The sequence below is a fragment of the Antechinus flavipes genome, chromosome 3 (assembly GCF_016432865.1).
Source record: "Antechinus flavipes isolate AdamAnt ecotype Samford, QLD, Australia chromosome 3, AdamAnt_v2, whole genome shotgun sequence".
In the NCBI taxonomy this organism is placed as follows: Eukaryota; Metazoa; Chordata; class Mammalia; order Dasyuromorphia; family Dasyuridae; genus Antechinus; species Antechinus flavipes.
The window spans coordinates 521668330-521690524 of NC_067400.1; the positions used below are offsets into that span (position 1 = coordinate 521668330).

A 22195-nucleotide genomic window follows, 5' to 3' on the forward strand; every position below is an offset into this window, starting at 1 on the left:
CTATCTCCACCCCCACCCCTTCCTTCAACTAGGATAAGTTCTGTCCTTTATTCATGTGAATCTATTATATGGGGCTCTGTCTCTTCTGCCTTAAGTTTCATATGGAGTCAGGCCAGAGATCCTGAGAACGAGTGCCAAATGTCCCTTTCAGACCCACCCGTCTTTATAGCTGCTCCTCTTCACAGCAGGGGTCCCTGAGGACAGGGGTCATGCACGCTTTCTCCTTGGGGGAAGGTGCTCCCGGGGCCGGGCACGGGCTTACCTGATTGGGCTCCTCTCCCGGTGGGCACTCGGGGCACACAGCACAGTCGCCCGCCTCTGTCTGGTACTCAGAGTCCTGGCAGGACAGGGAGGACGAATGCCCGCTGAGGAGCTGAGAGAGAAGGGGTGAAGGAGAGGCTGGCACCAGCAGACACTGAGAAGGGAGCAGGCAGCGATCCAATTCCAAGCCTGCGCCCAGCGGGCGTTGCTGCCATCCTCTCCTCTGACCTCCCCCCAGAATCCTCTGTGCCAAGATGGAAGGGGAGTGGGTGAGGACTGATGCCATAGTGCAGAAAATAGAATACTAGATGATGGGTAGGAACCCAGGCTTTAAGTTCCAGCTCTGCCACCGACCTATTAGCTTAAATTGGGCAAGTCTGTCCCTCTCTTTGGGTCTCAGTTTCCTAATTCGTAAAATAAGAAGGTTCAACTAAGACTTAGCGATCCCCTCTTCCAGCTCATTCTCTCATAAGACCCTGCCCGGTTCTGATGTTCCATGTTCTAACAATGTTCCCAGCTCTGACATCCTGTTCCCCCCCCCCCCCGCCCTTAAAACAAAGATATTTAATAAAATGTTTAAAAAAACAAAACTTTCTGTCCACGTGACCGTGCGTAAATTTGGCATTCTATATTCTGAGGCTCCTTTTTAGTTCAGCAGTATGGTCTAAGGGGCCTATTAGCATAGTCAAGTCTATGACTCTATAGGGGAAGAGATGGAGGAACTGGAATTCAGACCCTGGACTTCTGCGTTCCTTGGCTCACTGAGGCTTCCATCTCTTCAGACAGAACTCTAGAACTTTCCTCACCTATACAGGATACCAAGTGCTCAGAAAGAAAATCCAAGAGAGAGATCCCACTCAATTTCTCTGGGCCCTGGGATAACACCCCAATTTTACAGGATCCTCCTCCCAGTCAGAAGGTCTGAAGAAAATCCCAGGAAAATATAGTTCCCAACATTGTCCACTTCTCCACTGCCCATACTCAGCTTCAATAAAAGAAGGTCAAACTGAGCACCATTAGTAGGCTGGCCAATACCTGCCTATCCCATTGTTTTATGGGGGCCACCTTTTTGGAAGGCTCTTTATAAGTTCATATTGTGAGGATAGGTGAGAGAAAAACAGTCTCTCTCTCCTTCTCCTTCTCTTTCCATCTTTCTTTTTTCCACATCTTTCTCCTCTCTTCTTTCTCTTTTTCTCATCTCTTTCTTTCAGTATTTCTCTTTCTCCCTTCTCTTTCCATCTCTCTTTTTTTCCCTGTGTCCCTCTCCTATCACTCTGTTCTCTTTTTTCTTTTTCCATGTCTCTCTCCTCTCTTCCTTCTCTTTTTCTTTTTCTGTGTCCTCTTTCTCTTCTTTTTTTCTTTCTCTCCTCCTCATTTTTTTCTGTTTCTTCTCTTTGTCTCTCTGTCTCTCTCTCCCTCCTGTCTCCCTCCCTCTCCACTCTCTTTTCCATATGAGGAAAAATGCCTTAGGCTGGGAATTAGAAGACCTGAGTTCTCATTCAATCTCTTTCTTTTCCCTGGACTTAAATTTTCTCTATCATAAAATAGAAATATTAGTCTCTATTCATTAGCAGATAGCATTACAGTAAGGTCCTAAAAGCTATTTCTAAAATTCCAGTCTTGACAGTTCAATGTTCTAATCCAGACTTTTATCTCATCCTTTTTTCCTTCGTTTCTTCCTCCTTCCTCTCTCTTCATCCCGTGTTTCTTCTCCTAATTCGTTCTCCTATATGGTGATCCCAGTGCCAGATGAAAAAATAGGCAATGATTCTCAGCACTGATCTTTCTTACCTCAGGACCAGGCTCACTTTACTCACTTCTCACCCTCTCAGGGCTGACTACCCTGCTATACCTCTTCCTCTTTCTTACTAGCCCCGTCCACAGGAACCCTGATCCAACAGGGAGAGAAACCCTAAGAAGGCTATCTGTATCATCTCATTCATGTCCCTGCCTTATCCTTGGAGCTGGCTTTAGGTCAGATGAAAGGTGAAATAAGCAATAGGTTCCCATAGTCTGGGCATCCATCACCCATATCCAGGAGAATGTCATCTATTTGTGATCTCTCAAAATATTTACTCTTTTGGGTACAGTGTGGGTAGGAGGGATGCAGAAAACTTCAGAGTAGAAGCTACTACTGGGGACAGATTCAGGGATCTGAGCAAGGCTAAGTGATCTGGGCCAGGGCCCAATCCCCCATGATCCTCCCTCCCATCCCGGCCCGACCACAAGGCCCACTAGAATCAGGCAACATTCCCTTCTTGGGCCGCAGCTTCACCCATCCCAACTCACAGTGAGGAAGCAGGTGAGGGACCAGCACAGTCTCTGCCACTTCATCCTCAGGATACCCTGGGGCTGGGCCGGCTGACCTGAGAATAGAGGAGAGGAAGCTGGGAATCAGGGCACACCAGCTGGCAGGTGGCAAGCAAGGAAGAAAAAGCCCCACCTGTCCACCCAAGTAAGCAACCCAGCTTTACAATCTAACAGCTGTGACACTTTGGGAACTCTGGCTCTTCTTAGGAGCCCCTTTCCTTCTCACCAGAAGATCTCTTAGGTCTCTCTCCAGCTGTAACAAATATGTTGAGAATATTCTTAGAGTCCTGGAGGCATCAGGGTGTGTTGGAGAGGCCAGTGGCCCTGGAGATCCTGGCTCAAGGCTGGGCCCTGTCACTCATTGGCTGTGGTACCTGAGGCACGAAACTTCCCCTTTCTGAGTTTTAGTTTGCCTTCTGTCAAATGAAGGGGTGAAAACAGATCACAAGATCAGAGTTAAAGGGACCTCAGAGGCTGTCTAGGCCAACCCCCTCATTTGACAGATGATAATAATAACAACAACTAGCATTTCTATTGCCCAGGAATTCTTAACTCTATATTATTGGGCCCTTTGGGCAGTCTGATGCAGCCTATGGATCCCTCTCAGGTTTTTAAATTCATAAAATAATACACATAGGATTATGAAGGAAACTAATTATATTGAAATAGTTATCACATAACTGTATAAATATGTATAATACATATATTGTATTTAACATATTTAACATGTATGGGACTATTTGTCATCTAGGGGAGGAGGTGGAGAGAAGGAGGGGAAAAGTTGGAACAGAAGGTTTTGCAAGGGTCAATATTGAAAAATTACCCATGCATATGTTTTGTCAATAAAAAATTGTAATAAAATGAAAAAAATAAATAGTTATAATATTAAAAACACACACAAGTTCACACATCTCAGATTGAGCCTTCAATATAACGTTTAAGATTTGCAAAGTGATATTACAAAGATTAAAAAGTGCTCTCTTTTTTGAGCTACCATCCTGGACAACTAGGTGGAGCAGTGGATAGAATGACTCTCCTTCCTGGTATCATGAAAATCCCAGTTCCAAAGTGACCTCATTTACCAACTATGTGACCTGGGCAACTAATCCTGTATGCCTCAGTTTCCTTATCTGTAAAATGAGCTGGGGAATGAAATGTCAAGCCACTCTAGAAGATTTGCTAAGAAAACCCCAAAAGGGGTCAGGAAGAGCTGGACAGGACTGACCAACAAGAGTTCCCATGTCACCATGGGGAAGCCATTGAAGGGCCAGGTCAGGCTAGAAAGTTTACCTGGAGTACAGCAGACAAATTGCGGCACAGGGGAAACATACTATCTAGTTCTAACTAGTTATTCTTGCTAACTGGGTCCTAAGCTGCTGAGGAGTAGAATGCTGTTAGCACTCTGCATTTTGGCACCCTAGAACAAAGCCTCAGTGGCTCTGCCCTAGTTACAGGCCTGACTAGATGGGCTCCGAAGTCGCCTCCAAATTTTACAAGCTCCATTCTCTGTCTTGGGCCCTAGGTGTGTCTGGATCTTTTATTCACTGATGAGGAAGAAGTCTTCTTGTTTATCTATGATTAGTTCATGCTGTCCTAGTTGTCTGACAGGCAGGCCCAGAGCTGGAGCTGGAGCTCCCAGGATAGGGGCAGAAGGGGACAGCAGCATGACAATGAAGCAGCCTGGATTGGCAGTCAGAAAACTTGGCCAGAGGCCTGGTTCTGCTGTGACCTACACTGTACCCCCACCACTTCTCAGCAGGATACCTTCAATGACTTCCCTTCATCCCTCTGGGCCTCGGGACCCCAGCCTCAAACCCCAGAATTGGACTAGGTTTCCCAGCTCCCTTCCAGGCCCCAGAACTTATGCAGGTCACACCCTCCTCCTCTTCAAGCCTTGGGTTGGTCCAGGGTCTCTCTCCTTATTGCCTCAGATGACCTCAAATCTCCTGTCCCCTCCCCTCCCCTTCCCCTCAACTCATATGAAGGGACCTCAGCTCTAGGGGCTGGAAAAACTGAGCCAGGAGGCAACTTGATCCTTCATTGTCCTAGCCAGGGCCCACAGCACCCCGGGCCTAGCCAGTGGTTCAGGTTACACCTTGTGGTAGAAGGGGAGGAGAGCAGCCCAGTCCCCAAGGGGGTTTCCAGATGCCAGCTGAGGCCAGATTCTTCCATGTCCACTCCCTGCCTAAATCCGGGAGGTCGAAATAGAGGAGGCTGCCTCTACTCACGTCTCCAAACACAACAGGAAGGACTGAGGTTAGACTCCAGAAGGACTCCAAGGGAGAAATGGTGGCTCCAAAGGCCACACAGACTATAAACAGAGACCTACTCACCTGGAGCCCTTTAATTAGGCTCTCAATATGTATTTATGACCACAGTCTGCCCCCCACTTATTACAGCTGCCCTTCCCTAACTATCCCAGCCCACACTTCCTGCCTAATGAAACCTCCTCCAGCCAAGATGGGACTTCTTTCTGTCCACGTCAAACACTGATGCTTTAATGGTTGTGCCTATAGCTGCTTGTGGCAGAGTCTTATACTTTACGGAAAGCCTGTTGGCTGGCTCACAAAACCTAAAATTGTTTGCAGAACCTGGAATCATTTGCAGAACCTAGCATTAAAGCCTATGGACTAAATATAAGACCTCGAGGTTAACACTCTTAGGAATATGTATAAATACATACTATATATTGTATATAATATACTTATAAATACATCTTTATGTATATTACTTCCCTACCACCACCACCCTTCTTCCAAAAAATAGAAGCTCCTTAAGGGAAGGGATAATTTCTCAATTCTGACTTTGTATTCCCCGTGCTTAGTGTAGTATCAGGATCATAGTGGGTGCTTAATAAATGCTTATTGACTAATGTTCTGAGGCAGTCACAGTTTTCCCTCAGTCTAGGGAATCCCTATTAGAAAAGGTCATGTATCTTTTAGGAGGGGATAGGAGTGCTGGTAGAAAAAATCCTGCAGATCAGAGTGTAAAGAGGTCTTGGGAATCATTTAGATCAGTCCTTATGTTTTCCAAAAGAGGATTCAGACTCCCCACGAGAAGGGACTTCCTCAGGTTCATATAGTAAGTAAGCAGCAAAAGACTTGAACCCAAGTTTTCCCAGAGGTGTCAAATTTGGGGCCTGCTAAACTCCCCAGTATAGCCAGAACCAAATTAAAATATAACTGGAAAATGTTAACAAAATAAAAAAGCGTAATATAATAACAAAATACAAAAAGAAAAATATACCATTGGTAATGTTAACTTGTGGTTTTTTTAAGTTAAAATGCCACCTGCAAGGATCAGTTTCTATTTGAACCAAAGTTCTCCCAGAGGTGTCAAATTTGGGGCCTGCTAAACTCCCCAGTATAGCCAAAATCAAATTAAAACATAACTGAAAAATGTTAACAAAATACAAATGCATAATATAATAATAAAATACAAAAAGAAAAATATACCACTAGTAATGGTAACATGTGGTTTTTTTAAGTTAAAATGCCACCTGCAAGAATCAGTTTCTATTTGAAGTAGACTTGGGGGAGGGGGCAGGGATGCCTAGAACCTTATCTAGAACACTGGACTCACATTTTAGAAATGGTCATTTAGAAATGACCAATGACAGCAAGTCCCAAGGAGGGTGGTTAATGTGGAGAAGATACTAAAAGCCATGGCCTAATGAAATTTATTTGGATAAATTGGGACACATCAGGGAGGGCTGGAAGCAATTGTGGTGTTTGTGACACTTTATTCCAGTACATGGAAAACTATTCTAGGATTCATCGGTGGAAAAGTAAAAAGGGCTCTCTCATAAGGTAGTGAGCTTTTCAAGCAAAAGCTTAATGAACACTATAGAGATCAGAGGATCATAGACATTCTGAGGCTTTTTACAGATCAGAAGGCTTACTATAAATAAGGCTATTAATATTTGTTGACTTGAATTGAGCCCAATGTTCATCTTCTTCCAGTATTTCAACACAAGTGTTCCAGATTGCCCTGAACTTGGTGAGTAGGGGACCGTTTAAAATTCTAGTCTTAGGGGTTCCACTGACTCATTTTGGAATCACAGGTAAGACTCTTCCTCTCTTGGCATCCATTTCTACCTCTAAGAAATGAGAGGAATTACAGGATCACAATTCTAGAAGAGGAAGGGACCTCAGAGGTGATTCCAGTCCAACTAAAGTCATGTAGCTAATAAATGACAGGCCTGTGATTCAAAATTAGGTTGGTTTGTCCCAAATTCTGCCCTTTTAAAATTGCCCCTAGAATTTCTGCTGCCTCAGAGGACCTGAAATTTAAATCCTAACTCTGTCACTAACTACCTGACCCTAGTCAAGTCCCTCCCTCTGTTTCCTCCCCTACAGAATGAGAACTTGGACACCAGATGGTGTCTCAGGTTCCTTCCAGCTCTGAGATTCTGGGACAGTTTACCTCTGCTCAGGGCAGCTCACGGGTTTCCAGAGTTAACTTGGCACCCTTTCTCCCCAACTCAAATTGACCTCTGTTCTAGGGACTGGGTGGGGATTGAAAACTTCTGAGAAAAGCAGGAGGAAGGAAATGGAGTGGGGGGAGGAACAGTTGGGCAGTTAAGAGGCCCAGGTTCCACTCCCTCATTGGGTCAGAAGAGCAGTGACTTGTGTGGGGGAAGAGATGGGGCCCTAATCATTGAAACATACTATGTTCTGTAAAGAAGTCAGAAGTCATGCCGATTACCCAATGCTTAGGGTTATCTAGACCACTGTTCCCTCTCCCCTCAGCATCACATGGCAGGAAAACAAATCCCATCAGGTTCCTCTGAAGGGCCCAGTGACAGAGAGATCTGACAACATTCAGGGCTTTCCACAATCAAGTGCCACCTAACTTTCCCACTTTCTCTCATGCCATTTATTCCTTTCCAAGAATTCTATAGTTCCACTAGACTAGACCATTCTAAGTCCTCCAAGCTTGCCCTACATATCCCTGCTTCCGTGGTTTTGTTCTTGATGCCTGAATATCTTCTTTCCCCTTCTTCACCTGAATTCTTATTTTTTCCTTAAATATCATCTCCTCCAGGATTCTGTGATCTTCTAGGGGTACAGTGGATTTCAATTAAGAGAACTAGATTCAGTGCTCCATTACTACTCAGTATATGCCTGAGTAGAATCTGAACCTCAGTTTCCCCATCTGTAAATAAGAAGGTTGGATGAAATATCTATAGCCCTTCTCAGCTCTTGACTTTCTGTGCTCTCTGTTCTAAGGTCTAAATCTAACTCTCTAAGTCTGTGACCTCACATAGCACACTTTGTCAAACTACTATCATGTAACACTTACTTATCATGTAACGTGGTTTTCTGTTTTCTGGGTTGGTATCTTAAACTCCTGTAAGACTGGAAGCTCCTTGAGGGTAGGGACTATGTTATATTCAAACTTTGTATCTCCCCAGCCCAAGCATACGACTATTAATAAATATTTGCTGAGTTGAATTGAGTCCTACATTTCATCTTCTGACGATTCAACAAGTGAGGCAACAAAATCCCAGACTTGTTGTAGTGATGGTGCTGGAGAGTCAGGAGACCAGGATTCTAGTCCTGGATCTGACATTGATTCACTTTGGGACCAAGGGCAAGACCCTTCTTTTCTGGCTTCCTTTTTCACCTCTTAAGAAATGAGAGCAATTATAGGATCACAAATCTAGTATAGGAAGGGATACTATAGTGACTTTAATCCAATGCCTTCATTTTACAGAGGGGAAAACTGAGGCTCAAAGAAGCTATGTAATTAGTTCAAGATGTCCCTTCAAGAATGATTTTAAAAAACCCGGGAATACTTACATGAACTGATGCAAAGCACAGTGAGAAGAACCAGGAAAACATTGTATACAGAAAGAGCAACATTATAAGTAGACTACAAGAGACTTGGCTACATTGTTCAACATAATAATCCCAGATAATTCCAAAGGAGCTCATGATGAAAATGCTATCCACAGACAGAACTAAGGAACTCAGAGAAGGTTGGAGCACACTTTTTAAAACTTTCTCTTTTTCTGGGGATGGTGGTGGTGGAGGGCAAGGTGGTTAATATGGAAATATTCTGCATGACTAACAAGTACAATGAGCATCATATTGCTTGACATCTCAATGGGTGGGGGAAGGGCTGGAGGGAGGATATTTGGATCTCAAAAACATTTTAAATGTTATAAATAAAACTGAATGAATGGATAAACAGATAAATATAGATAGATGGATGGATGGATGGAAGGAAGAAGTTCCTCCAGCTCTAAGGTTCTAGGAGTCCATGAGTTTGTAGCATCGGTCCATACAACAGGGCAGGAAGAACACCTAGTCCAAGCCAATAACTTTGCAGAAGAAGAAACTGAGGCTCAGAAAGGGGAAGGAACTTGGCAAAGTTCACAGAGGAAGCCAGTAGGAGGAGTCAGGTCTAGAAAGAGGAAGCAGTTTGAGGACACCATCTCCCCCTCCCTACTTCTGCTTTCCTCAGCTTCCTGTATTTTCCATCATCAAGAAGTTACATGGGTGGCCTTTACCTTGTCTGGATAATGAACAGCATTTGATTTTAAAGTCAGAGACTCCCCTATAAATCCTTCTAAAATCTAAATTGCTTCTTGTCCTTTCTACTCATAGGACCACTCATTTCCCCATGCCCATCACCTGCTCAGAACTTGTCACACCTTTCTTAGGCCCTTAGGTAAGACTAGATTCCTCAGCCTGGCATTCAAGGCTCTTCAGTAAGGCTCCAGCCTCATCTTTCCTCAGATTTTATCCCTCTTGCCCTGCATCTAGGCAGGTTCTTTTCTCAGTGGACTAATTTTTCCTTTCTGTCCCAACATTAGCTGTGTTTAAATAAAAAGAGCTCTAGCTTTGAGACCAAGGGACATGGCTCTGCTGTTGAGCTTAACCAGGTTACTTCTCTCTTTTTCCTTCGTTTGGGACATCTGGGTAATGCTATGGGTAGAGCACGAAGTTTGAAAGCCCCGAGTTCAAATTCAACAACAAACCCTTTGTCATGTGAGTGTTGACAATTAACTTTTGTCTGTCTTCATTTCCTCAATTGTACAAAAGGAATAATAGCATCCAGACTCCAGGTTTCTTGGGAGAATCAAAATGATGTAATATTTGTAAAAGCATTTACTATATGCAACTCCAAAATACACAGTAGATGCTTGTTCTTTGAATGTTCTTTGAACATTTATTTCCCCATTTGTAAAACAAGAGACAATAAGTCCTGGCTCTTCTCTCATAGGGTGGTTGTGATTAAAAAAAGGGGGGTGGGGAGATAATAGATAGCTGCATGAATACTAGGATGTAGTCTTTAAGGCCAGTCTTTTCTGGGGAAAATCTTCTCACAACAGCCCATAATAATTGTTCCTCCCGTTTGGCATAGTAATGGAAAGAACTTTGCTGAGTGATCTTTCCTTGGTGATCCTGGACAAGTATCTCTTTCTTTCTGAATCTCAATCCCATCCTTCACAAATCAATGTAGCTCTAATGTCCTATGTTCCAGCATGCCTCTAAGATCTAATATTCTGTCATTATAACTAACACTTTAAAGTATTAAGAGATCCAGACTCTTCAATTTGGACTATGCCAAAGGGCTATAAAACTGTTCATATCCTTTGAACCAGCAGTGTCTCTACTGAGTCTATCCAAAAGAGATCATAAAAGAGGGGAAAGGACCCACATGTGCAGAAATGTTTGCAGCAGCCCTTTTTGTAGTACCGAGAAACTGGAAACTGACTAGATGCTCATCAGTTGGGAAATGGCTGAATAAGTTATGGTACATGAATGTTATAGAATATTTTTCTGTAAGAAATGACCAGGATGAATACAGAGAGGTCTGGAGAGACTTACATGAACTGATGCTCAGTGAAATGAGCAGAACCAGGAGATCATTGTATACATCAACAACAAGATTATGCAATGATTAATTCTGATGGATGTTGCTTTTTTCAACAATGAGGTGATCAAAGCAATTCCAATAAATTTGTGATGGAAAATACCATCTGCATCCAGAGAGAACTATGGAGACTAAATGTGGACCAAAACATGCCTTTTCACCTTTTTGTTATTCTTTTCTTTCTTGTGGTTTTTCCCCTTCTGTCTTGATTTTTTCCCTCACAAATGACTATGGAAATATGTTAAAAGTGACTGTACAGGTATAACCTGTATCAGATGGTTTGCTGTCTTGAAAGGGGGAAGGGTAAAGGGGAGAGGGAAAAAAAATTGAAGCTCAGAATCTTACAAAAATGAATGCTGGAAATTATCTTTACATGTAATTGGAAAAGTAAAATACTATTAAATTCAGGGGAGAAAAAGAAAAGAAACCTAGCCTCTTTCCCATAAGTCTGAACCCTAACATCATGAAGGCAAAATTTGCTGTCAAGAATTGGGAGATCACAGTTTACATCCTAGCGTTGTCATTTCATTGCTCTGTGACTGTGAAAGTCAGTTTCTCTATCTGGGCCTCAGTTAATTATTCTGTAAAATGGAAGCAGTCCCCATGCCATCTAGCTAGCTCATAGGACTATTGAATGAATGTGTTTGGTAAACCTTAAAGCATCTGCAAAATGAGAGCAGCTGTTGCTTCTTTCTGACCCTTACTTTTCTCTTCTGTAAGATGGGACTGATGATGCTGTACTACACACTTTACAAAGATGGTAGTTAAGGGTCAAAGAAGATGAAGAAGACAGTGTTTTTAAAGGACCATTATTTGTACCTGAGTTTTCACCTTTTCTAGAAAGGCTTCTCAGATAAGACTCCATTTGGAGGCCATTTGGTCCACCTTCATTGGACACAGGAAGGAACTTTTCTGAAGTCTCCCACTCAAGTAAATATTTCATCTGAGGGTATTTTCAAAGGAACCTCTTCAGGCCCAGAGCAATCTTCAAACAGTCACAAAAGCGCCCCAGCCTCAGGACAATGTTGTCCCAAGAATACACAGTGGGGGGCTGCTGCTAAGAGCTCTGGGATTTCAGGACACACCCTCCCCTTCCCGATACCTTAGGGAGTTTTCAGAGCCAGGAAGCTGACATCCTCGGGAAACTGGGGAAATTCCAGAGGACACAAGGGAAATAACCCAACAGAGTAGCAGGTGGGAGATGGGAATGAGAGAGCTTCATAAAACCCACAACAGGCATAGTAACCAGAGACCTCAGTGTCCAAACCACAAAATGTCAGAGCTGGCACAGACCTGAGAGCATCAAATTAAGAACATCAGCTGGAGAAAATGGAACATCGGAGCTGGAAGAAAGATTATAGTCTAAAAGTAAATTAGGATCAGAGCTGAAAGGGTCCACCTTTGTTGTTCAATCTTTTCAGTCATGTCCCATGAGTCCAGTTAGGACTCTCTTGGCAGAGCTACTGGAGTGGTTTGTCATTTTCTCCAATTCATTTTAAGGAAACTGAGACAACAGGGTTAAGGGACTTGTCCAGGGTCACAAGCTTGTATGTGTCTGAAGTCAGATTTGCACTCATGAAGATGAGCCTTCCTAACTCCAAGCCAAAAGGGCCACTTCAGTCCTCATCAAATCAATTCCAGAAGAAACAGTTTCAGGGATTTTCAAGTGACTTGTTCAAGTTCACAAGGATAGTTATCAGAGGCACAATTTGAACCAACTTTTCTGATTTCCCTCCAGAGTTTGTGCTTTTTCTCCTGCATCCCTAACAAGTTGGGCTTTCTTAGAAGAGATACTGGAGTCTGTGGGAGAACTGAGTCCCAGGGAGATATATTATTTCCCCAAGATCACATAGCTAGTTAGTGAGAATCTCTTCCTCAGAGGTTAACAACCACAGATTCATGAACTTGGAAGTGTATGAATACATGGACATTTGTGTTTATGTGTGTGTGTGTAGGTTCGAGTGCATTTTAATATTATGACAACTACTCTTTAATATAATTGGTTTCCTTGTCAAGCTTGTGTATTTTATTTTATTTTAGGTATTTAACAACATTATTCTGAAAAAGAACTCAATAAGCTTCACTAAAGTCTTATCAAAGGGGTTCATGACACAAGGAACGTTAAACCTCCAACTCTAATGCAAAACCCAGGTATGATCACCCCCCAGGGCATTCTTGTCCTGTGTGTATATAGATATGTATATACATAAACACACATACACAGACACACACACACATCCCCCCTGTCTCAAAAGAGAAGTCTTTAATATCTGGGTTCCCTCCTTCACTTCCTACCCTTTGTCTTTAAGGCCCTCCCCCCTTGTTTCCCCTGTCTATACAGCTCACAATATAGCAAGCAGACAGGAACCAAGCTTTGTGCCCACAGAACCCCATCCCCAATGGCTATTAGTATTTTTTAAGGGATAAGGGAGGGGTATAGCAGAACTGTATGACCTGCTTCTGAAAATACAAATAAGAGCTTTTTAAGTCTGTTCTGGCCTTGCAAACACACACACACACACACACAAACACACACACACACACACACACACAGAGAGAGAGAGAGAGAGAGAGAGAGAGAGAGAGAGAGAGAGAGAGAGAGAGAGGCTGGGAATTAGGGGAGGAATTACAGTGCCCTTGATTACAGGTTGTCCATGATGTTCTGATCTTATGTTTGTTTCTCATGTGCATCTTCCCCAATCTCAGACCAGGGACTGGCTAAAGGCAGTGGCCATTTGTTCCCCTCTCTAAGGTGTCCCTGAAGTCTAGGAGGCTCCATCTCCCCCCTAAGCAGAGATGCTCTCAAGAAGATATTAAGTGTACAAACCTAGTGAGGAACTAAGTAGGGAAAAAATGAGCCTTCGCTTGGGGGCAAAAGAGGTATTTGGAACCTTCTAATGGTTAATTTTGAGGACTGACAGCCAGATGAAATTCCTCTTGTTCCCCTCCCCTTTTTTTGGAGTCAGCTAGATGGGGCAGTGGATAGACATTTGGACCTGGAATTGGGAAGACCTAAGTTCAAAAATCCAGCCCCAGACACCATCCATGTGAGTCTAGACAAGTCACTTAACTCATTTGCCCCAATTTTCTCAACTGTAAAATGAGGCTAATAGCATTAACTCTGGAGGTTTGTTATAAGGATCAAATAAGATAATATCTGTAAAGTGCTTAGCATAGTTCCTGGCATTGTTGTTGGAATTATTTTTATTTATTATTTTCTTCAGTCCCTTACTCTGCCCCAGAAGAGCAACAAGATATCTGAGAAGGTAGGTGATTAGAAAGAAAAAGAATCCACAGTAGAAACCAAAGTGACCTCAGAAAACTGACATCAATGAGGGTGTTGCAGAGAGGACAATCCAAGACTGGGAGTCAGAGAGGACAGGCTCAATCTGTTGTTTCCTCCTAGTGAAACCTTATTTTCCCACCTAGACCCAAATAAAAGCAGGGGAAGGCCCAATCCCCTCCAGAATCCTGGAGAATAAAAGACATGGGACAATCAGTGAGTCACTGAAAGTCCATTAAACATTTTTGTGTTAAGCTTTGGAGAGAAAAGGTAAAAAATAATCTCCACCCTCAAGGAGAATATACTCTAGGGTAGCATCCATAAACTTCCAGTGAACAAAGACTTAAATCCTAAATTAAATTAAATCTAGTCAAATTAAATTAGATCCAATTAAATACAGGATTAGAAAAAATAAATAAAAAAATACTGGATTAGAGTTCACCATACATCATCCAAGATGGACGAGATCTTCTGAAGTCATCCCAGTCATCCCCTTGCCTCTAGGCAGGGTGCATTTTGGTCTTAAGGAAGCAGACTGTCTGGGATTCTAGTCTGGGCACACCTATGTAGGCAGTTCAGGTAGCCTTGGAGATGAAAAGGTCTGTAGGGATCAGGAAAAAGAAGCAGGCAGGGCCAAGTGATAATTGGCCCTTTCAAGGTAGAAAAAGAGAAGACTGGAGGTTCATAAATGAACCCTCTGCAGCCCATCTTAGCCCACCCACACTCTTCTACCGAAGCACTTTCTTTGGCTGAGCCCTGTAATTGGTGTCGGGGCTCTACGGCACCCATCCTCCTCTCCTCAAGGGAGCTCTCAGATCTCAGCCCTCATTGTCCTCAGGAAGCCCCCACGTCCAGAGGACCCCCACTCCAGAGGGAGATGTGACACACAAAGCTACCAGTCACAGCATATAATGGGGGGGGGGAGAGAGGAAAGAGAGGGAGAACAGATCATGGAAGCTAAGACAAAGTCCTTCTTTACAAAAGTAACTGAGTTCAGCAACTCAGGGCCCTGCTACTGCTTAGACCTATCTTTCCTTCCAGCCCCTTCCTCCAAGCTGACTGCCAGGATGTCAGGGAAGGAAGATGGCAGAATCAAGAAAGCAAGAACACACTGAAACTCTGCTCTCTACCTAACAAGCCCAGCCCCAGCATTGCTTCCCGAGGCCCAGATCTCCCCATCCTCTGGGTAACAGTTACTCCTCTGGCTTGTCCCACAGGACATTAAACAGGGAACTAATTAGGAAGACCAGAATTCAAACTCCACCTTTGACATCTGGCTTTTGTGTGACGTTGAGAGTCATCTTCTCTAAGAGTTTCCTCATGGGGGACAATAATACTGATACTGCCCGATTCGTAAAATTAATAGGGGGAAGAGAGCACTTCATAAACAGAGATCTCTCTCTCCATTGATGGAAAATCCATAGTTGATGACCTTAATAATCATTTGCAGACTTGCCTTTAAAGAGAGGGCAGGAGGGCTCTGTAAGCTAGGTTTAAGCAAGGAGACCCCAGGCTTATCATAATTGCTCCCATTTCTATACAGCCTTAATTAAAACATTTTCAAAGGATTTTCCTCAGATCACCCCTGGGAGGGAGATGGTATAATGACAACTAGTTTCATTTTCCAGATGAGGAAACTGAGGCTCAGAAACAATAAGTGACCTTTCTAGGGAGACAAAATTATGACCTAACCAGTGTCACACAGCTAAGTATCTATCAGAGGCAGGATTTGAAGAAGCTAGATCTTTCCTAGCTCCCCGAACCAGATGCACCTCATTACCTTGCCAATCAAGAGCCAATCAAGCAATATTTATTAAGTGCCTTCCGTGCAACAGGCATTGTACTAAGTGCTGGGGATACAAAGAGAAACAAAAAGAAGCAAAAATCAATACCCCCTGCCTTCAAGAAGCTCACAATCTAATGAGGGAGACATGCAAACAAGTAGATACACAGCAAGCTTACACACTGAATAAATAGGAAATAATTGAGAGAAGGCACCTGAATTAAGAATTAAATTTAAGCCAAACCCTTGTGAGCTTATAATGGGAGAGAGCAAGATGAAGTGAGAAATCTTTTATTAAAGTTACCATTACCCTTCCCTAGGCTTCTTCAAATATTACCTGTCTTCCAAGGTCCTAGTTAAGGGCTACCTCTTCTAAGAAGCCCTCCAGGTGGTTACTCCAGCAACAGATGGTGTCCACTTTTCCTTCTCTGAATTTCTACAGCCCCGACTGTCTGAATCCCAGCAAAGTCTAGTCTGCCTTAATCACACAGCAGTCTTTGTGGCTGGTTAACTCTTATTTGCACTCACTGAGTCTTTCTTGCTTCCAGGTCTAAGATAGGTCATGGCAATTAACATGAGCTCATCTGCCTTTTAGGACTGATTCTGCAATCAATGTGCACAGGATTCTTCGGGTCCTACTTTCTCCACCCTACATCATTCTAAATGAGTCTTCCCATGCTTCTCACGACACACTAATATTCTAGGGCATTCATGCTGCCACTTTGCTCAATCACCTTCATTTTTAAAAGAAAGTGAGTTGATCGCCTAGGGACAGCTAGGAAATTGCAGATCCAGAATTGACTTCGGGCTTCTGGGCTCTAAGTCAAGGAGTCTTCTCCCCGTCATTCTGTTTATACTGACTTTCCTCCAAAACCACTGACTACTCCTGAGGCACTGGGCTCAGAGAGATGAGCTTTTGCCTTATCTTCCCTGGAACGAGATTGCTTCCTATGTTCTATCCTGCCTCTCTATCTAGTGCCCTTTGGTGGGGTACTTCACCCCAATATATCCTTGCCCTTCACAGTAAGTCAGTCTTGCCTGTATTTGTACCCCCAGCCCTTAGCACCATGTCTGACACAAAATAAGCACTTAATAAAGGCACTTCAATTTTAAATCAATTTCCCTACCTTTAAAAGGAAAGATTGTATTAATATATATATGAGCAGCACTTTGTGGGGTAACATGTAACTGGAAACAAAATAGGTACCCGTGTATCTTTATCTATCACTACTGTAACATGTAGCCTGTTTCTCCCTATCTGGTTCTCAGAGGACAAAGAACTAAATCTCTAGTCTTTCTTCTTTTGCCAGCCATAGAACCGTGACCAAGAGGTCCCTGTGACAGAAGAGACCTGAGTCCTAATCTCTGATAGATTTACTATGTGACTTTAGTCCCCTCCATGTGAAATGAAATGGTTGGTGGGCCTCAGTTTCCCCACTTTGTGAAATAAAGGAATTGAACTTTAGTTCAATCCTTTAAGGCGCCTCATGACTTGGGCATTCTATGACTAGCTCTGTTCCTGCTGACTTTTCTCTTTCAAGACTTGTAGGCTCGGCTGACATCATTCGATGAGACAACCCCAGGGCTATGGATAGAAGTTCAGAGGCCATCAGCCCTCATTCAAATTTTCTGCCCACCCAGCTCCATCAGGTCAGACACCATTTCTCTCCAGCCTGTCTGTCCTTCATCCTACCTTACCTACTAATTGGCACCTTCCTTAAACCTGCTTATTTATAGAGATTCTGGGTAGGCTTCGGGAAGGCAGGCTTTGGGGGATGCTAAGCAAGGAGTCTGGGCAGGGGGAGTGGAACATTCTGAGTCTCTGGCTGCTTCCCCTCCAGGTCACAGCCCAGCTACTCAAGAAGATGCTGTCAACAGGAGAAGTTCAATATGGGATAAAGAGCCCTGGGCTGAGTGCCAGGAGTCAAGGGTAAAAGCTATGACTCTTGACACTGATGGTGGAGTGACCTTGAGTGGCAAGTCCCTTTCCTTCTCTGAATTTCAACTTCTCTACCATTAAAAGGAAGGATCGGATCAAAATATGCAGGAGCTGCATTTTGTGGGGTAACAAATAACTGAAAATGGGTGCCCATTGATTGCGGAGTGTCTGGCCAAACTGTGGGAAATAATTGTGGCAAGTAAGGGAAGAATGTTGCACATTAAGAAATGGTGACTATAAGGAATTCAAAGAAGCATTAGAAGGCTTGTATGAACTGATGTAGCAAAATAAGCAGAACCAGATGACTGATACGAAGGCTACAGTGATATAAATGAAAAATAGAAACCCACAACAAAATGAAGCCCAAAGTCAAATCATATCATTTGTTGTTGTGTAGTTAGTTCGTTGCAGCCAACTCTTTGGGATCTCATTTGGGATTTTCTTGATAAAGACACTGCAGGACTTTGCCATTTCCTTACAGATAAACAAACTGAGGCAAACAGCATAAAGTGACTTGCCCAGTGTCACACAGCTATTAAGTTTCTGAGGTCAGATTTCAATTAGAAAAGATGAGTTTCCCTGACTCCAGGTCCGCCACTCTATCTGCTGAACCACCTAACTGCCCCAAGACAATAACAGTGACTTTACTAAGTGCTAAGGAGAGAAGGGACTGTGGGTTCATAATGCTGTATAGCATAGTCCGATATCCACTCATCATTTCATTTGGATTTGGGTTTTCTGAAAGGGTTGAAGGGGGAGTTAAAAGAGAGAACTCTCTGGCATGGGGGAAGCATGTCTTTAAAGAACAATAATTTAAAAAGCTTTTTTATCCAATCAAGCTTTTCCCAAAAAAGGATAGTACTTTAAAGTACACAAAAGGCTGCTATTCACAATTGTCTTGAGAGTAAGTATTATTTTCTCCATTTTACTGATATGGAAACTGAGAAGATCTTGTGAAAAGAACACATTTGGCCAAGTTCATTCATCTATTAAATGTCAGAACTGGAACTCAGGCCTTCTTTCAGTTCCCTTTTGGAGCCTTTACCAGCTCCAATTAGGGATGTGATCAATCAGTGGAGAAGTTTTTGCATCTCATTTTGACATCTACGAGGTTAACCCTGTGTCTGGCACATAGTTGGCATTTAATAGAAATTGTTCATTGACTGACTGACTCAAATCACCTTTGTCAGGCCTTGGCTCTTAATCCATCAATCAATGAATAACCATTTTTGTAAATGCCTACTGTATGGGAGGGAGGAGAGATACAAAATCAAAAGTAAATCATTTCCTGCCCTTGAGAAGTTTAAATTCTGAAGAAGATGACAAAAGGATGAATAGAGATCAAATACAATTTTGAAATGGAAGGCACTAGCAGCTGGAGAGGAAAAGCCTCTTGGAAAAGATGATGGTGGTGAAGGGAGTCTTTAAGGAATCCAGGGATCCAAGAGACAGAGAACATGGTAGGATTAGTTGTCAAACATGGAGGACAACCAGTAAGGAGAAAGATGGGAGATGTATCATTATGCCTAAGGAATAACAAGTTGGCCAATATGGTTAAATGAGGATGCGGAGGAGAATCATTGGAAGGGTAGGAAGGGGTCAAATTGTAAAAAGCTTTAAATGCCAAATAGACATAAAGACAATAGGTTTTTATTTTGAGCTTCTAGCTAATAGGGCAGTTTCTCTCATCCCTTCTTATGTTATTTTCTGCCTCCAGACTTTTTATTTAATGATCTAGAGACATTATATTGGCCTTCCTGACAATGACTTCCTACTGATGAGGAGCCACCTTCCAGAAACCTTAAGGTCATAAGATCTAGAGCTGCACAGTCCTGTGTGCTAACTTTTCCTTATCTTGAAAAGGGATCAGTCTACCATACCACTTCTAGCATCCCTCTATGCATTGTTTTCCATCAGTAGAATTTAAGTTTCTTGAAGAAAAAAAACTATTTTACTTTAGTGCTTAGTACAGTGACTGGTATTTTCAGTTCATTTTTCACTTGTGTCTAACTCTTGTTGACTCCTTTTAGAGTTTTCTTGGAAAAGGTATGAAAGTGGTTTGCCATTTCCTTCTTTAATTCACTTTACAAATGAAGAAACTGAGGCAAATGGGATAAGTGACTTGTCTGGGCTATATTTGGACATATATTTCACAGCTAGTAAGTGCCTCAGGCTATATTTGAACTCAGGATGATTTTTCCTGACTCCAGGCCCAGCAAGCTATTCTCTGAGCAATCTAGCTGCCCTAGGCTTATAATAAATGCTCTAACCTATTTTTAGTTGAACCCCTCAATTTTAAAGGGGCAGGTAAGGTTAAGTGGTAAATTATCTGCTCATACTCACACAGGTAGTAAATGGAAGTTGAGTCACACCATACATATCTTCCTCAGAGATATAAGCAAGACTCCTTGGGCTAGCATTCAAAGCCCTTTGTTGTCTGACCTCAGTCTCCATAAGTGAGCTTGGTCCAAACCTCAAATGCCTTTAAGTCTTTAACACCTTCATCAAGTTGTAATGATGTGAAAGTCTCATTCCCTTATTTTTACAGAGGAGAAAATAGGCCCCCAAAGAAGGAATTTGCCTTAGATCCAGTGAATAAATGTGGAACTAGAACTTGGCCAGACCTCCCCCCCCCAGTTCTGATCTGATTCCCCTTTCTCTATTTGGGTAAATCAAGACCTGATTTCTATTGCAAGGCCTCCTCCAATTGAATAAACATTTATCAAGCATAAGGCACTGGGCTAAATTCTTGGGAATACAAATAATAAAAAGAAAAGTGTTTGCTCTCAATTTACAGTGTAAAGGAGGAGACAACATACAAAACGCAGCAAGAAAGGGAGGAGTGGGACAGAATACTAGGGGTTACATTTTATTCCATGGAATTGAAACCAGGCACAGTAGCAGATGAGAAATGAAGTGAATGAAGTCCAGTTTCCTCCCTGTATAAAGAAGGCATGGAGGGAAAAGTTTGGTCAGCCCCCTAATGAGAAGGCAGATAAGGGAGGTTGCGTTAATAGCATGGGAGTGAGTTTAGAAGTGATGCGCTTATCCTGAGAGGAGCATCTTGTAGAGTTGAAACCAAGAACAGCAGCAGATGCACAATGGAGACTATTCTCCTGCTAGTCTTCCCATAGAAACTACTGTATAAATCTCATCTTTTCCTTTTCTTAACTCCCAAAGTAAGGTAAGTGTGAACTAAATGATTTGGCAATTGAATCTTTACCTCCCCTCCCCAGTTCATCTTATCTATTCAGCTGACCTAGGAGCTCTTCAAGGACAAGGAGAGCAAGGGGATTCCTTTCCAGGAAATACTGTGGAAGAAAGAATGCTGGGCCTGATTGTCTGAAAACATATTTCTGCTACTACAATATCTGCATGAAAGGAGATACCCTCAATTGGGGAATGGCTAAACAAATACAATGGGCTATTGATGATAAATGTGGTGGATACCAAGAAGTATGGGAAGATTTTCATGAACTGATGCAGAGTCAGGTGAGCAGAATCAAAGAAACCATATACATGAAGACTACAACAGAAATTGAAAGAAAAAAAACAGTGAATGATGCAAAATTACAAAGAACAAGTATGGCTCCAAAGAAGAAATATGATAAGACACCTTCCCCCATTCCTTTGTAGAGGTGGCTAGTCCACAGGTGTGGAACACTGCCTACGTTTTTGGAGTTTTTTTGGTTTTGCTGATTCTTTGTTTGCTCTTTTTTTTCCTTTTAAAAAATATTCTTTTGAGTTCTCATCTCTTTCCCCAAGCTCAGTGCCGCTGTATCAGCCCTCCTGAGACAAGACGGTAAAGGTCAGTCAATGGAAATGGCCACATTGGGCACTTGGTGACCAGGACTGCATTCATGTCAAGCAGAGTGAATGTTGTGGCCATCAAAGACCCTTCCTTGACCTCAACTACATGGTTATACCTTTTAATGTGATTCCACCATGACACATTCAAGGGCACTGTCAAAGCTGAGAATGGAAAGCTGGTAATCAATGGAAAAGCCATTATTGTCTTTCAGGAAAGCAATCCCATCAATATGAAATGGGGAGATGCTGAAATTGAGTCGTAGCATCTGCTGGTGTCACGGCCACCATGGAAAAGGCTGGGGCCTCACCTGAAAGGTGGAGCCAAATGTGTCATTATCTCTGCCCTATCTGCTGATGGTCATAGGTTTATGATGGGAGTGAACCATTAGAAATAAGCCCTTAAGATGATCAGTAATGCCTCCTGTACTGCCAACTGGTTGGACAACTCGGGCATTGTGGAAGGACTCTTGGCCGAGATCCATGTCAATACTGATACCCAAAAGGCAGGTGTTGGCCCCTGACAAGCTGTGGCATGATGGGTGAGTATGATGCTGCTTTAAACATCACCCTCGCTTCCACTGGTGTTGCTAAAGTTATGGGTGAGGTCATCCCTGAGCAGAATGGCTTTCGGTGTTCCTGCTCCCAGTGAATGTATTGTGGATCTGACACATGACCTTGATGATATCAAGAAAATTGTATTCCCTGCCTCAGAGGGTGGGTGGTTATGAAGGAAGAGCTGTTAAAGTGCCATGGAAAGATGAGCTGTTAGTCCCATGAGGTGGTAGAAAGAACCCTAGACCTGGAATGGGGATGCATGGATTCAAGTAGTGACATGAATGGTCTTGGATTTTAAAGATCACTTGACTTTTCTGAACCTCAAATTTCTCATCTATAAAATGGGAATAATAACACCTGCATCTCC

At 42.8% G+C, this 22195-nt stretch overlaps 1 protein-coding gene across 3 annotated transcripts in view; it reads right to left on the reverse strand.

The window, feature by feature from the left end:
* RELT (RELT TNF receptor) overlaps nt 1-22195 on the reverse strand; it is a 51044-nt gene that overhangs the window by 19183 nt on the left and 9666 nt on the right. The window contains exons 2-3 of one of the 3 annotated variants that reach the window (XM_051987161.1): nt 2551-2627; nt 263-373 (exon numbers count right to left, since the gene is read on the reverse strand). In XM_051987161.1, coding sequence (XP_051843121.1) covers nt 263-373; nt 2551-2595 — 156 coding nt within the window. In that variant the 5' untranslated portion in view covers nt 2596-2627. Of the gene's footprint in view, nt 1-262; nt 3250-22195 lie in introns of those variants that run through there. The other 2 variants (XM_051987162.1, XM_051987160.1) reach the window with 2 other exon arrangements.